This window comes from Pollachius pollachius (assembly GCF_949987615.1).
Source record: "Pollachius pollachius genome assembly, chromosome: 14".
Lineage (NCBI taxonomy): Eukaryota > Metazoa > Chordata > Actinopteri > Gadiformes > Gadidae > Pollachius > Pollachius pollachius.
Genome location: NC_136947.1, coordinates 18337623 through 18353697, shown reverse-complemented (window position 1 = coordinate 18353697; position 16075 = coordinate 18337623). Strand labels below are relative to the sequence as shown.

Below are 16075 nucleotides of genomic sequence, written 5' to 3'. Positions count from 1 at the left end.
TATTCATATGAAGGTTTTATGGGCAACTGGACTTTGTAAACATAAGCTATATTTGGAAGTCGAGGCAGTTTTAGACAATATTATGTCTTGAAGGAAGGAATAATGCATTATTGGACGTGACAAATAATTTAAAATCACAATGTAAACATACACAAACAATACTTTTTTTTTTCATAACCTGCTCTGCTATTACAAATGATATTTTTTTTGACCTCTTGAAAAAGGGATATAGAAAACAATAACAGAAAGAAACATGTAGTTCTTATAAATGCACTGAAAATGTGCTGGAGTTATGTGTCCTCTGGTCCATAACATTATTCTATTATTTAATAGCATCACCAAATGGAAGTCGGTAAAATGTAGATAGAACACACTATTCTCCAGGTAGTATACTTAATAAAATACCTTGTGTTAACAGATGAGTTGGGTGGGAAGAAAAAATATTATTACAGATATTACAGAAATGTGTTCCAATGTATTGAAAACCAAGTAGGTAAATTTAGTTATGGCTAGTCTAATGGAAGAAACAATACATATCATGTACACACAATAGGTTTATGTTCTGGTTGACGTGCACCTCCAATGCAAGGGATCGGTGTAGAAGGGGTTTATTGCCTGCCGCACTCCTCCTCTCCGGTAGAGGGAGCACCACTGTGACAGGGTCGGAAGAGTCCTTGACAGCAGCAGTGCTTCGTGGGCAACAAAGTAACGAGCTTGGCAGCTAGCGAGCTGTCCGAGATTGTTTATGTTTTAGCTTCTTTTAACTATTTTGGTCAGAGTCCATGGCGTTTTTGGTGCTTCCGAATATCAGACTGTAAACTATTAAGCGTCGACCCCTGTTTGGACCGTATTTTGGACGAGCAAGGTGCATTTGAATTGGAAAAGCAGGCGCAGCAAGCTGGCGTGAAAGGGTTCAAGACTGGGCTTCGTAGTCCGGCGAGTGTGAGCCACTGAGAGTCTCCCGGCCCGGCCGCAACGCCACAGGGAGCCGGGGCCCGAGAGGGAGCCTGCCAGACGGGTTCATGCACTCGGACTGTCTCGCCCCAGCTGTTTGAGATGGGGGAGACCAAGATTATCTACCACCTCGACGACCAGGAAACACCGTATTTGGTGAAATTGTCTGTGCCGGCGGACAGAGTGACTCTCGCAGACTTCAAAAATGTCCTCAAGAAACCCAACTACAAGTTCTTCTTTAAATCCATGGACGATGATTTCGGGTAAAGTTGTTATTTGTGTACGGCTAGATACTGGAATGACATAGGCCTCACTAATGTGCTGTCGGTTCCTCGGCTCAAACGCACCCGACCTGGCGGTCCTGTTATAATTCACTCCCCTATGGAAGCTAACCTCCACTAGCTTGCGGCTTGAGTCGCCGTTCCTTTGTTAGCTGCTAGCGCATAGCGGTTCCCGGGGTCCCTGGGCTCAGGTCCTCCGGGCTGGGGTCCCGGGGTCCACGGGCTGGTGTCCCCCAGGCTGGGGTCCCGAGGTCCCCGGGCTGGTGTCCCCCAGGCTGTGGTCCAGCGGTCCCCGGGCTGGTGTCCCCCGGGGCTGGTGTCCCGGACCTACTAGGGACGTTTGTTTACACTGCATTGTTTTGCAGTTCGTTGTGTTTCTCGGTTTCCACTGACACCGTGTGCCCTTACCTTAATGTATCGCTCCCTTAAAGTGCTCAATAGGACGTGTTTTGTATGGAGTGTAAGCATACCAGAAAACAGTTGTTGTAAACTACCAATATATATGAACACTACTACAGTCCGTATGGATGGCTTACATCGTAAAGCTTGGCTAACCAGCCAATGTCAGAATGGAAACAGCCAGTCAGTCAGCTCGTCCAGCAGGCCCCTGCTGTTGTCTTTTAGTCTTGAGGAATTTAGTGTTGGACACAGGAATGCCCTGTTTATCACTCTGGCAGTTTAATGATCATGTTCATTTGCGTGAAACGTGACTAGTCCCTCCAGAACTTTAGACAAACCACCAACCGTGCCCACCTATGTTACATTGTTATGTTTGTACACTTTTCAATTGTGATTACTTCTTCCAGGTTCTCATCCTAGTATGTGGACCCAGTAATAGCCTACATGGGTGGGGCACAGCTTATAGGCTGTTAAAAACGAAAAAGATTGCTTTAATCAAACAGACAAAAAATAATCACTGGTCTAAATAAAGTAGTTGTTTCTATAAATGCATAGTTTGAACCCACTAGAGAGTACGTTGAAATTCAAGAGTTAAGATAACTTGTTAAACGGGAATGGAGATCAGTGCCCCATTACAAGCAGGACTGTGTTGAGCACGTAGTGACCACCTCGGCTTACTTACAGGAAGACTTGATACTGCCAAGTCTATGGCATGTTAACACCCCCATTGTGGAAACCAGATAGATCCCACCTGATTATTTTCTATCTTGAGGCAAAACCTTGCTACAAGTTCTGATGTTTTTGCAGCTCCACTAGAGGATTAGTGTAAAGGTTGTTTGCCTAGATAGAAAACGGTGTGGAATGCTAATTACCTGATGTAATTTAGTTTAATTTGCTGTTTTAGATGTATTTTATAGGTCAGTGGGCTGTTGGCTAACCCATGAGATGTTGTGATTGACATAAAGATATCTCACCCTTGGATTCTTACATGGACTAGAACACTTAAATCCTGAGTATTTCTCACCAAGACTCCAACCTGTATTTCACACATTCCTTAGTAAAGTTGAAGTACCCATGTGTTTTAAAAAAAACTATCTCTAGGCGTCAAACAAGCCACAGTCTATGCCTTAAGTTATTTTTCCTTAAATTTGTATGAACATTAATAGTTTTGTGGGTTGTCATTTCCTTCCCTCCCTAACTTTCATCTGTATATAAGGCCATGTTTTATATTAGAAGATCAGTGTTGTTTTTAAAAAAAAAATCAAATTTATAACCATGTTTATATTGGTTCAACTGTTCTGGAAAGATTTGGTTACATTTTGAGGCATGCTTTGTTTTATGACCTCAGAAGGAAACCGTTTTCTTTTCTTAAACTATTAAGTGGGTCTCACTGCTTGCCAAAAGCAGTGTTTTATTACCGTATTGACGGCTAAATGGTTTAAAAGTTGTTGTTTTTTGCATATAAAAGAGCACGGTGTCTTCAACATTTACAGTGTCCCTATCGTTCGCCATCCAATCCATACTTCTTTGTATCCCCACTATCTAAAAAGTGTTTTTACTTTCTGTATGCTTAAAGATTTACTGATTCAGTGCTGTGCCTTCCTTGCAGGGTGGTGAAGGAGGAGATCTCCGATGACAACGCCAAGCTGCCCTGTTTTAATGGACGTGTCGTTTCATGGGTACGTTCAAGTAATGTACCATGTAGAGGGGGTTTGTGTTTGTGGTTGCTAAATTTGGACAGTGTTGAGTATTTGTTTTAGTGTGTGTGTGTGTGTGTGCGCGGCCATCTGTTGGACATGCCACGGCCACAGCCATCCAGTCTCTAGGGGGAGGCTGCATGTATCTGTGTGATAATGTGGTAATATCATTATCCCCTAATGACCTTAGGAATAAGACACGCACACACTTTTTGCTCATTTTTGGGTGTGTTTTGTTTTTAAGTGACTGGCAACGGCATACAAAATTGCATACACACTGTTTCCGTCCTCCGTCCATAATTAAACATACACCCCGCAAGCCTGCATAAACCACACGTAGAAGCAGTGACTCCAAAAAAACAGACAACAGGGCACTAATTCATGGCTGTCCATAACATGTACAAGACATCTGGCCCTGGTGTGCCTTCTCCCCTTCCTCCCTCCACTTCATGGAGATTGGATTAGAAGACCAACTAAAATCACAGGATGAGGGGGCAGGGGGGAAAATACTCCTCCATAAAGACGCTGTCTGAAAGCGGCCTTACGAGAAGATTGAATCACGGGCCAGAGAGAAATCAGGGCTGGAGAAGGACGGTTTTTGTGTCTTGCTGTAAGGGCGCTGAAGTGTCAGACTGATTGAATGCAGTGTGTTTAGATTTATGGAGGGGTTCTTTCCGTCTTTTTTGTGGTCCTTTTATATTAGCCCTACGTGTCTGAAACAAGGCCAAGAAACGCTCCAGACAGTCTTTTTGTTCCTTATTCTTGTGCTCTCTCTTGTTGTCGTTGTTGTACTAGCGTCTGTCTGTGGGTCTATTTACATGGGAGAGAATGTGTCCGTTAAGCTGCTGGTGATAGGATGGAGGTGGTTAGCATTGAGATGTAATTACAAGCCCACTGTGTTGCTTTTTGATGGCGTCCTTGTGCTCATCTGTCCAGGCGATGATCTGACTGATTGGTCTCTAGGGGGGACTCAGAGTCTGGGTCACTGTCGTCACTATACATCTCATCGCTCAAGATGGAGGGCTTAATCGCCCCTTCCAACTGCAACTGGCTCTGTGTCTGCGGCGGTTCTGCCTGTGTATTACTAATTCGATTTGTTGCTACTGTGTCTGCACAGTACTGGCACTGCCCACGATACTGAAAGCACACACTGAAACATGTAAACATACGCTTGATGTAAATGAAAGGACGTAGGCTGGATGTTGAGAGGAAACTTCCAAGACCCAACTTAATTTTAAAGCCTATACTATGAATAGGTCAGGTTCCTCTGCGCAGAACACATGCATTGAGACTTATTAAGAGTTTATATAGTTAGAAATGTATATTCTGTAATGTTCAATATATTTTTGTCAGACTGTTAGTACACTTCTGTCCACGGCTTGTTTCTGTCTGGGTGACTTCTAAAACATGAACAAAATTATGAGTGGCTTAACTGAGGCAGTTTCTTCTTCATTGGGCTTTACAGCATCATCAATCTGTCTCTTGTCGTTTATGGAATCAAAATCTAATCAAAGAATACTTCCTTTGATTAGAATTTGGCCCCCTTCAGAATTTGGCCTCGCCCTACCACTGCTTGTGGCCTAATGTTATCAAATGGTCTAAATTGACCGTAGTTTCTTGAATTTTCTGGGTCTGGTTCTGCATCTATCTGTGGGTCCCATGGTTCTCTGACCTATCCTGTCTCCATTGGTCCACAGCTGGTCTCTGGGGACGGTGCCCAGTCCGACGGGGGGTCTGTGGCTGACAGCACGGAGCAGCCACCCCCTCTGGAGAGAACCAGCGGGATTGGGGAATCCAGACCGCCCTCCTACCAGTCAGTACCTTCCCTGTGTAGAAATGTGTGTGCAGTAGACAGAAAGAGAGAGGGAGCAGGGTTACACTTACGAGCTATGGTGCCAAGGAGCTGACTGAGAACGATACTCAAAGCAAGAATCTGTCTTTTCTATCCTTGTGGTTTCCTTCTCCTTCAATCCTTAGTCTTCTTTATCCTTTGCAATGTCATGAGTCATTTATTATCACTCCCAGGTATGCCCTCAATGCAGTGTTTTCCATTTGACTTATTAAATCAAATTGTCTTCAATGTTGTTGTGCTGCTCAGGCATAGTTTTAGCCGTATATGACCAATTACTTATCTTAATAGACTTATAAGGGGACTTCTCAGAACCAAACATCAACCTACTTAAATTGCTCTAATGCCATCCTGTCTGCCATCAAGCTGTGTGAAATATTATTATTTCCCATCATAATAGCATTGAAGTCCAAGGAATGCTGACTTTACCTTGTATAGCTGCAGGCACAAGACACTGAGTCTGTTTGAAACAAATGTAGGAATAATGTTTTGGAATAAATTCTGTAGAATCAACACCAAAAGTGCACTCTAACGTGAAGACGATACGATGTACCTGACAAATATAACCTGAACCCATTTGAATGGCTTCCGGCTGGCATCGTAATCCAACCTCAAGCGATGATAAAAAAGTTGATTATAGTTTTCTGATAAGGGAAGGATGTATAACAGGACGTTTTAAAAAGCGATAAGACAGAAGATGAGCTTTTGGACATGACCTCATGTCCTCTTTGATGCTGACCATGTGTTTCTCTACCGCGTGCTGGTGTGTTTGCTCCTCTCTTATTGAAGTCCTGTTCCGTTGTCCTGCAGTGGGAAGGCGGCGAGTGGCCGGGACACGCTGGACAACGCCACAGAGACGGGCTCCGTGGTGTCCCAGAGGAAGGAGAGGGAGAAGCCCCGCAAGAAGCACAACAACGACCATGGTCAGCAAGGCCTGACAGCGTTCAATGATCTGTCCTTTGGTTTATCCACCTTTTGCTTTATTTGTTCATATTCAAGGCTGGCATGAACACTTGTATAAATATGTCAAACTGAGTTGAAATTTTCTGTTCTTTAACTTCCCACGGCAACAGTTGAACTGAGCCCAAAAAACCATAATGTAACGGTAGCATAATAAACGCCGTCATTTCTCAATTAGCTAAGCTAAATCTTACTTCCTAGGTTTGTCCGTGTCAAATTGTGTCATCCTATGGCACTAGGGTCATAGAGGTCAGAACTTATAAATGTACGGATTGTGGAAACCGTATTTAGTGTTCAAAGTCAAACTGGAAGTTGTGGGGCTTTTCATTTGACTGATTAGATATTACATCTCGATTTTCAGGCGGCCCAGACAAACAGCCCTTGTTTCTTATGTAACCAAAGCTTCTTCCCTTCTTCTCTTTTTTTGCTAACTACAACTTTCCGTGTGTGTGTGTGTGTGTGTGTGTGTGTGTGTGTGTGTGTGTGTGTGTGTGTGTGTGTGTGTGTGTGTGTGTGTGTGTGTGTGTGTGTGTGTGTGTGTGTGTCTCCCTGTCCCATCCTTAGGTGGAAAGAACGGCTTCTCGTTGCGGGGGGTGGGCCGCGGAGGACCCGAGTACGACAGCTGCTCGTCCTTCATGAGCAGCGAGCTGGAGTCCACTTCCTGCTTCGACTCGGAGGACGACGACGCCACCAGCAGGTAAGACTCCACATCCCAAGAGGCAGGAGCTCCGGCCCTCAAACCGCAGTCCTCATGACACTCACTCTTTCAACATTTCCCCATATTTACTTCATTATTCATCTTCCCTCCGAGCTGAGTTGAAGCAGAGTAATCGTCTCTATTAGACCTCTTTCCTTGTTTTCAGATCGGCATGCTTTTAGTCTTATATGAGCAGAATTGGAATCATATGGTGTTGGCATGCCTTTGAACTCGGCCTCGCCTCTTTCATAAGATTTCAAAGACTACATTAGTCCTTGAGTCTTCTACTCCAGATCTGTCGTGTCTGTTACCACTGAACAAAGTTGGGAAAATTGAAGTATATCATGGAAGTGGTTATGGTAAAACACAAGTTGGATAAACATCACACATTTCTGCGTGACTATTTGTGTCAAAGCCTTAGGAGCTTGAGAAGTAAGACTTTACTGCATTGTTTGGCCAACTGACCCTTCAGCGACCTCGCTTGGATTCATTTGCACATCTGTGTGCAAGCAGAATCGAGTTATAAGATGGCGTTGGAGCACAACCCATGACCAGACGTCTTTGTTCCCATGTACCATTGAAGGCGTATTAACAGGCTTTTGGTTCAACTGAACATAATCATAATACCAATTGTTGAAGGGTTAGGGTTGGGGTTAGCTAGCCCTCACTTGCACCTTTTTACAATATACCATTTCGAATAAGCTTTTATCCAAAGTGAATTGCAGTGAATTCAGATTCATACCGTTAAGGAGAAGAGAACGCGGGGTTAGCCTTCAGGTAGGCTTTGTAAGGGGATCCAACTGGATACCTTTTGGCTGGGAGTAGGGACAGCCTGGCCACTACACTGTCCTGCCACATCGTCTAAACAGCCGTCGTCTCTCTGTGGTTGCAGGTTCAGCAGCTCCACTGAGCAGAGTTCATCTCGCTTGATGAGACGGCACCAGCGGCGGCGGCGCAAGAAACCCAAGACTTCCAACATGGACCGGGTGAGACCACGCCCACTAGGGACACCCGGGGGAGGGCATGGGACAGCAGCATGTCTCAGGCTCAAGGGTTAGATATGTAGCTCCTTCCTCCCAATGGAAGTCACAGGAAGGGTTAATATGCTCATAATAAAATGGTTTGGTTTGACTGCACCTCTTAACCGTAGGCTCTGGCCTTCACCCAAAGAACTGCAAAAGCCAGTAACCCTTTATAGCTTGGTTGGACAAAAATAAGCATTTAGAATAGACAGGGAGATCCCCATTAAAGGAATGCTCAGATTGTGACCATGTAGGATTTGGCAAACATAATATAATACCAACTGATATCAATTTAGAATAATCAGTGGAAAAGCAAGTAATGACTTGGGTACGTTACGGCTCTGGGTTGAACAGCACGGCTCAGAACTGTAAACTATCTGGTGTTAATCCTCTGAACTGTCACCTTTGGGTCCGGCAGTCGTCCTCGTTCAGCAGCATCACAGACTCCACCATGTCCCTGAACATCATCACCGTCACACTCAACATGGGTAAGTAACGGTCCTACTTCCAACGCTGGCTCAGGCCACGTCCTGGATTCAAACAACATTAACTCATTTGTTCATTTAACACAACTCTTAAAGTCGATTCTCTGTCATGTCTATGAGCCCTTCCATTCATTGTCTGTTGCCTCTACTTCTTCCCTTTCCTCCTCCTTTCCCCGTATACAGAGAAGTACAACTTCCTGGGAATCAGCATCGTGGGCCAGAGCAACGAGCGTGGAGACGGGGGGATCTACATCGGATCCATTATGAAGGGAGGGGCCGTGGCCGCAGATGGCCGCATAGAGCCCGGGGACATGCTGCTGCAGGTGTGTGTCAGAGATGGGGAGATAGGCGGTGTGAGAGCAGTGGTGGGGGGGAAAACCCTTTTGTGGTCGTGTTGCGTGTCTTGGACTCGAACCAAGAGAACGTGAGGATGATCTTTAGTGCAAGCACCTGCAGGTGAGGGGAGGTGTTTTATAAGAGGGGGGGGGGGGGGGGGGAACACCACGCATTCTTCTGACCAGACGGCTGGCAGCTAATTGTCGCCATTGTCTGATATAATGTGATCCAGAAGGGGATTTCGTACTAAAAATGAAAACCTTTCTTCTTTTTTTTTAACACTCTGCACTTTTATTATTTTGGGTGGTGTCTGCTGTTTATTTTAGTTTGATCCCACCCTTCAGCTTCCTGTTTTCACTCTGCAGTCTGTTTCATAACAGAACGTGAAGTCACAGGTTGAGTAGAGGGATAAATAATCTGCTGTGTTTTCATTGGGCTCCAACAGCAATATCTGATCTATGTGGTAGGGGTTTCAAATCTCATGCAAAGAAACTGTGATAAGCAGTTCCCAGTCTGTTTAAAGTCCAGTTCTGTTTTGTGACTGGCAGAATATTTTTGTTGAAGGCATTGCTCCTCTTAAAGCCTAGCATAATCGATAAAAGATTATGTTTATATGATGATCATAATCATTTAAACATAAATAATTCCAAGAACACTGGCACATGATACTTTACTTTTTTTTTTCACTTAAGCCACATATGACTAGTTCACAAAGAGGTTACAATGGCTGACTAGTAACCCGTGTCCTTTCCCATACCTCTAGGTGAACGAAATCAACTTTGAGAACATGAGCAACGACGACGCGGTGAGGGTGCTAAGAGACATTGTGCACAAGCCAGGGTGAGTGACCAACATCACAAGTGTCTGTGTGGATTCATATGTAAAGGGCATTCCCTCTCGCAGCGCCTTTCACAAATATAGACACAGCGGGTCCTCCGCCAGGTCTTCCGGGTGGGAATCCGCCGGGCTTAGCGGAGTGCTGTTAAGCGGCCAGGCGTGTAGCCTGGTGTGTGTTGTCAGCCTGGTGTTAACAGTAGTGTGTCACCCGGGCGGCTGTGTTTATTGTCAGGCCCATTACCCTGACGGTGGCCAAGTGCTGGGACCCAAACCCTCGCAGCTGCTTCGCTCTGCCCAGAAGTAAGACCCACATTCCTTTCCCCGCTCCTTCAGTCCCTCCTTCGCGGCTCTAACCCTGACCTTTTGTTTCTTGGTTAGCCATTATCTTGTGCTTTTGTTGTTTCCTTTTTTAGCTCTTTTGTGACTGTTAGAAGACTTTAAAGAAAAGTTAATTGGTAGATTCAATTTTATTTCATAGATTTTTGCTTTTATTAGATGTTTTCTTTTTAGATTTGTGGACATTATTACCTCTTTTGATTTGGGCTGAATTAATTCCAACTAGCTGGAATTTCGAACTCGCTAATAATTAATTTAATTTAAATGTTTAATGTGCTGAATGAAGTAGTGTCTTTGTGATTGTTATCATTGTTGAGTAACATTCACACTAAGAACAGGCTCGGTCATTAGTCATGCATTTGAATGCCGGCCTGACTCCTCCCCCTCCTTCCAGGCGAGCCCATCCGGCCCATTGACCCGGCAGCCTGGGTGTCCCACACGGCAGCCATGACGGGGGTGTACCCTCCCTATGGAATGAGCCCCTCCATGAGCACCGTCACCTCCACCAGCTCCTCCATTAGCAGCTCCATCCCAGAGACCGAACGTGAGAAACGTAAACCTTCAAATCTTGGTCTTACGGCTTTTCATTATTGAAGTATTTGTGTCCGCAGTTTGGGATGCAAATGCAAGGACTTAAATGTTGTCACATGTAAAAGTTGTATGATCATGTATAAACAAGTCTGGATTAAAATGTTACGACAGTTCAACACAACGTCATACCGTATGCAAATATCATCATATCTGCAGATGTTTCAGTTTCAGGCTAAATAGCAAACAGAACAATGATCTGTTATGTCTTTATCTTTGAAAGCTGAGGATTCGGAGACCCCTAGTGGCCAGTCTGTACACGCACCAGCCCAAGACTTTCAAACACTAAACTGACCATACATTTGTAGCCTAGGTTGGACACGCACACGCACACGCACACACTTGCACACGCACACACATGCACACACACACACACTGGAACTATAGCCTACCTTCTAGAGGTTTGCGATGGACCATCTCTTTTGATGACTATATTTTCTTTATGCCTTTTTCTTAACTGCTTTTAACAGTGACACACTCATAGGACGGAGATAAGAGCTTGTAAGTGCTTTAGAGATGCTATTAGAATAGTATTTCCTAGAGACGGTAGTGGTGTAGTTTAGTGTGTGCATATACACAAATCCATACTCTGGTCCCAAACCCTGGCATTTTTAATGTCTATCCTGAGGAAACTTCACTATCAGTGTGTTACTGTAATCTAAAATAAATCCTAGCCCCGTTAAGCACGGGCCCCGCCCTTCTGCTGCATTCCAAGACTTTTCCATTTTCAGCCTGATCCCTGTCCCGTCCCACAGCCTCCCTCTCAGCATAACTCTCCTGTCGCCATAACTCACACAGAGCTCCCATCTCACCATTATGTTTGAAGTCAAATATCTACCTTTATATCTTCTTTCTAGGGAGGTATGAGACCTTCCTTTGACGCAAGACTTTTCTTATTCCCATTTTGGTTTTCTAGTACCATTGAAGTACCATATCTTTTGTGACATTAAACTTTTAAGTGTAAACACTCAGGTGAAAGGCCATGGCCAGATTTATGCAGCTGGGGTCACGACCAAAGGGAGGTCAAACGACTTGCCCGAGACGAGCTAGAACAGGACGTCCTTGACTGCAGCCATGGAGATCATGTCCACCCCTCTAACTAGCTCACTGTGTCAACCCTCACTGAATCGCCGCAGGTTTCGATGACTTCCACCTGTCCATCCACACTGAAATGGCTACTGTTGCTAAGGCGATGGCAACTCCAGAATCCGGGCTGGAGGTGCGAGACAGGATGTGGCTTAAGATTACCATCGCCAATGCCTTTATTGGTAGGTGCAACAAGTTGACCATGGTCGAATTGTTTCTATGCATTTTCCTTGATACTTGATAACCATGTGTATTTCAAGCCATGTCTTTGTGTGTGGTCATTTTGGTTGCATACACTTTTTAGGCCAACTACTATTATTCTGTAAACTAAATAATTTGGATTTGGATGACACTGAGTTTAGTACAATAGTACATTGATTGCAGTGGCCTCCATGAGAAACAGTGATAGATAAGTCTCTTTTTTAAATTGTATTATCCACTGAAGAGTTTGATGACATCACAGCATCAAATCCAATGACAGAGAGACGGGTCAATTAAGGAAAACACCAACCATCCAAATGGCCAAACGTGAGGTTCTAACCCAGCTCTGACCCCTTAGGTTCCGACGTGGTGGACTGGCTCTTCCACCACGTGGAAGGCTTCTCGGACCGCCGGGAGGCCCGCAAGTATGCCAGCAACCTGCTGAAGGCCGGCTACATCCGACACACGGTCAACAAGATCACCTTCTCAGAGCAGTGCTACTACATCTTTGGGGACGTCTGCGGCAGTAAGTTGAAATTTGTAAAAGGGTTACCCATTCATTTATTTTTTTTAATCCAGTTAGGTTGTCATGGGAGCTGTCTTCTGTGGCTGATTTTAAATGTAACTTTGTTATAGGAATTTTGGGGGGGATTTCTGTAGGAGTAGTAGTATTGTATGTCGGGTGTCAGTTTATTATTTCAAGTAGGCTGTAGCTGCCAGCAATGATAACATGGACAATTTCCAAACCTTTTTTAAATGATTTAATTAATAGTTTTACATTACAGTGCAAGTGGATGAAAATAGTGTGTAGATGAAGGTTCTGTTAAGCAGTCCCAACAGCTGTAGGAATAAAGCTGTTCAGAGCTTTGAGTTTCAGGGACCCATATCTTCTACCAGAGGGTAGGGCCTCACCAACGATGCATGGTGTAATGAGTGGGTTCATAAAATGAAATCAATACTGTAAGCAGTTGTGCAATAAAGTGGTATTATTGATAGTTAAATTAAATTATGGAATAGAGGAATAGCAATTAATGTGCACCTCTTGGGCAATAATGGTTGTCTAAAAATGTACTGGCAACATTTCCATGAGAAATATCTCTACCATCAATTAAAATATATTTTTTCCTTTTTTCTAATTTATTGCAAAGTATTATAATTGAATCCATACGATGGAGAAGGATTCAAGCTCATGTTGTTTCTGAGATATTTGACCTATTTGTGGTGTTTTAAACTAGCTTGATTTGGATGGTGATTAACGGATAATGTACATAACCCCTGCTCTGTCCCTGCTCAGACATGGCCCACCTGTCCCTCCATGACCACGACGGCTCCAGCGGCGGGGCGTCCGACCAGGACATCCTCCATCCTCTGCCCCACCCTGGAGCGGCCCCCTGGCCCATGACCATGCCCTACCAGTTCCCCATCGCGCACCCCTACAATCCCCAGTCCCCCCAGGACCTGCCCCAGCCCTATGCCGGGGGCCCTGGCCAAGGCAGCGCCGGGAGCCAGCACAGTGGTGAGTGTGTGTCTGTGTGTGTGTGTGTGTGTGTGAGTGAGGTTGTGTGTCCGTTTCATGTATCAGTTTGTTATTCTACTGGTACACTGATCTGTGGTTGCTTAGAAAGGTCATTCCAACTGCTTTGGGCTATAAATCTTCTTATTGCATTGCATGTTGGGGGCAGGCTGTACACCCATAGCAGCTCTTGAGTTCTTATTCAAACAAACTGTAAAAACTGCAGACAAAAAGGCCATTGCATTTTCATTACTGAAGTGTAATGGAGAAATATATTGTACTGAGCTTCGAGAGTTTCACACGGTTCTCCTATTTGTCTATTCTGGCTCAGTACATTCTATTAGATCCTCAAGATTATCCTTTACACGTGACTCTACCACACCATTTTGACACACTGCATATGGGCAATCAGCTTTTTCTGTAAAAGCCGCTATGCAGTGGAACAGCCCGCCTGTGTGGAGCTGCAGCTCTATCAGCACTTTCGTCTCTAGGTTAAATAGTCTGTTAGAAGCTGCACAGCACTGTGCTCACTGACCTTGAATTTGATCTTATGGTCTTCATGACTTGATCTTAGCTGACATGCATACATTTGTTATCTGCCATTGTGTGTAGCTCGGTAATGAGTGTCTTGTGTGTTATTTTCTGTATATCTCTTTATTATGTCTTCCCTGTCCTGTCTGTTATTGTACTTTCTTTGTTTTGACCTTCCAAGGGGCTACACGTGTGAATTATCATTACTATAATCTAGTAAAGTGCATCAAATGGTGCCATTTCTGTTTTCAACTCTACGTGGTCCTTTTAAATATAAGACACATATCTACGCCAGCTTGAATGAGGAGGCGGCATTCGTTGTTGTCCTTGTGACTGTAGCTCACCGTTTGCAGTCTCAACTTTATTACTTTCTTATTGTCATTATCATAATCTTGCACACGTCGACCCTCTCGCGGTTCCCCTTTGTATCCAAATCCATCCGAGTCTCACTCTCTCCTCTTCCCTCTCCCCGCCCGCAGGGAGCAGCGGGTCCAACTGCAGCAAGAACGAGGGCCGCAAGTCCGGGGGCAGCGGCGGCAGCGAGTCGGAGGTCCGCAGCCACCGGGCCCCCAGCGAGCGCTCGGCGGCGCCCCCTAGCGAGCGCAGCGTCCGCAGCGCCCTCAGCCACCGCAGTGGCCACTCCCACCACTCCCACACCATCGCCTACGCCCCCCCCGGGCTAATCTACGGCCCCCCGGGCCTGCCCCCCCAGCCCCCGCACACGCCCACCGCCGCCCCGGGCGCGCCGCCGGGCCGAGAGCTGGTCAACGTGCCGCCGGAGCTCACCGCCTCCCGCCAGTCCCTGCGCATGGCGGTCGGCAACCCCGGGGAGTACTTTGTCGATGTCATGTGATGACGGTCACGGCCAGCCCCCCGTTCCCCGTCCCCCCCTATATCCACAACCCCATGCGTTGGGCAGAGTGTGCTTCCTGTGGGTGACTGGGCAGATGAGGATAAGGGGGGAGGGGGTTAAACAGCTGAGAGCAGCACAGCAGCACAATGTCTTCAGATCCTGTTCTCCCTTTTGAGATATGAGCCCATGTCTGGCTTCATTGCTGAGAGAATAATTTCTTTACTTTCTTTTACCCGCCCGACTTCCTCCCTGTAGCAGTGACAATATTTTTCTTCAGTGAAGAAGACCCCCCCCCCCCCCCCCTCACCCAGGAAGATGGAACCGGCAGACTTCTCTTGGCTTCCTCTCTGATAGGAGGAAGAGGATCAAGAGAAGAGCGCAGTGGAGGAGCGGACAGGCGGAGGACATGACTAGGCGCTTTTTCTAACTGAAATGGTTTATCGTTTGTTCTTCCCTGGCCGTTTCTCTTGCTCTCCTTATCTGAGTGTATGTCTCTGTCCTCTCCTCCCCACACCTTGCCCTCACTCACTCTTTCTCTCCCTCCTTTCTTCCCTTTCTTCTGTCCCCCCTTTTTCTTTGACCTCTAACAACGGATCACTTGGAAAGATGAAAAAAAAGAAGTGAGAGAAAGCTGAAATGAACACTGTCAACTTTATTAAAAATGTTTTAATGTGTTTGCCTGACTAAAGAGGGAAAGAAGTTTTAAAAAAAGGAGTATGTAGAGAAAGAGCATTGAGGTCCTTCTTTCTGTGTGAATGCATTTGTTTTTATTATATACGTAGTCTGCTGCAAATAGTTTAATTTTTCAACACTAAACATAAGCGTCCAGCTTCGAGAGTCATTTTTTTAAACGACATAACTACATTTTCATCTTTAATCCAGAGCATTTTCAGTCTCTGTCTTGTGATAATGTATAGTGGAAACAAATTCTTACCATGTCTTTCTCACTACTTTTATCAAGGAGCAAATGTCTTTTTATTTATAAATATAGTTTTATGACTTAAACCTGACTTTTGTGTCTTTTTGTGGTCTTCAACAGTCGTGTTTCCTTGCTTTTGTCTGGAGGTAGACATTTACAACATGCTGGATGATTGTTCATTTCACCTTAAAACACATTCCATGCAGTCCAGGAAGAGGAATGTGGAGGCTTTGCAATCTGGCCCGCAGATGTGTGTATGTTTAGGCTACTACAGACGGCAGGGAGTAAATAAGTAGGTCAATCCGCCCATACATTGTATCAAAATGAATGAACCACTGACATTGTAATGTTATTGTAGACACATTTAACTTTCATTGTAGGGTATACATTGTGTAATCTTTGCAACTAAGCAAAGATAAATAAGGGGCAGAATTGACAATAAAAATCTTAAACATAAACTCTGGGAGCAAACAAACGAATTTCCAACTCTATCTATCGGTCTGGGCGCGGCTTGAACATTGGCTCAGCCGC

At 45.0% G+C, this 16075-nt stretch overlaps 1 protein-coding gene across 2 annotated transcripts; it reads left to right on the top strand.

Annotated features, from left to right (window-relative positions):
- The first annotated feature begins 701 nt into the window (after positions 1-701).
- LOC307085424 (segment polarity protein dishevelled homolog DVL-3-like) lies at positions 702-15630 on the top strand. Of its 2 annotated transcripts, none has more exons than XM_079750214.1 (15): positions 702-1217; positions 3244-3313; positions 5029-5144; positions 5991-6103; positions 6705-6837; positions 7730-7823; positions 8278-8347; positions 8528-8667; positions 9444-9520; positions 9750-9817; positions 10248-10397; positions 11578-11709; positions 12087-12254; positions 13023-13244; positions 14252-15630. In XM_079750214.1, the coding sequence occupies exons 1-15, from the start codon at positions 1057-1059 to the stop codon at positions 14623-14625; spliced, it is 2088 nt and encodes a 695-aa protein (XP_079606340.1). In that variant the 5' UTR covers positions 702-1056; the 3' UTR covers positions 14626-15630. The 2 variants fall into 2 exon arrangements, with proteins under 2 accessions (XP_079606340.1, XP_079606339.1); XM_079750213.1 differs by having other exon boundaries at positions 10248-10406.
- Positions 15631-16075: the final 445 nt, after the last annotated feature.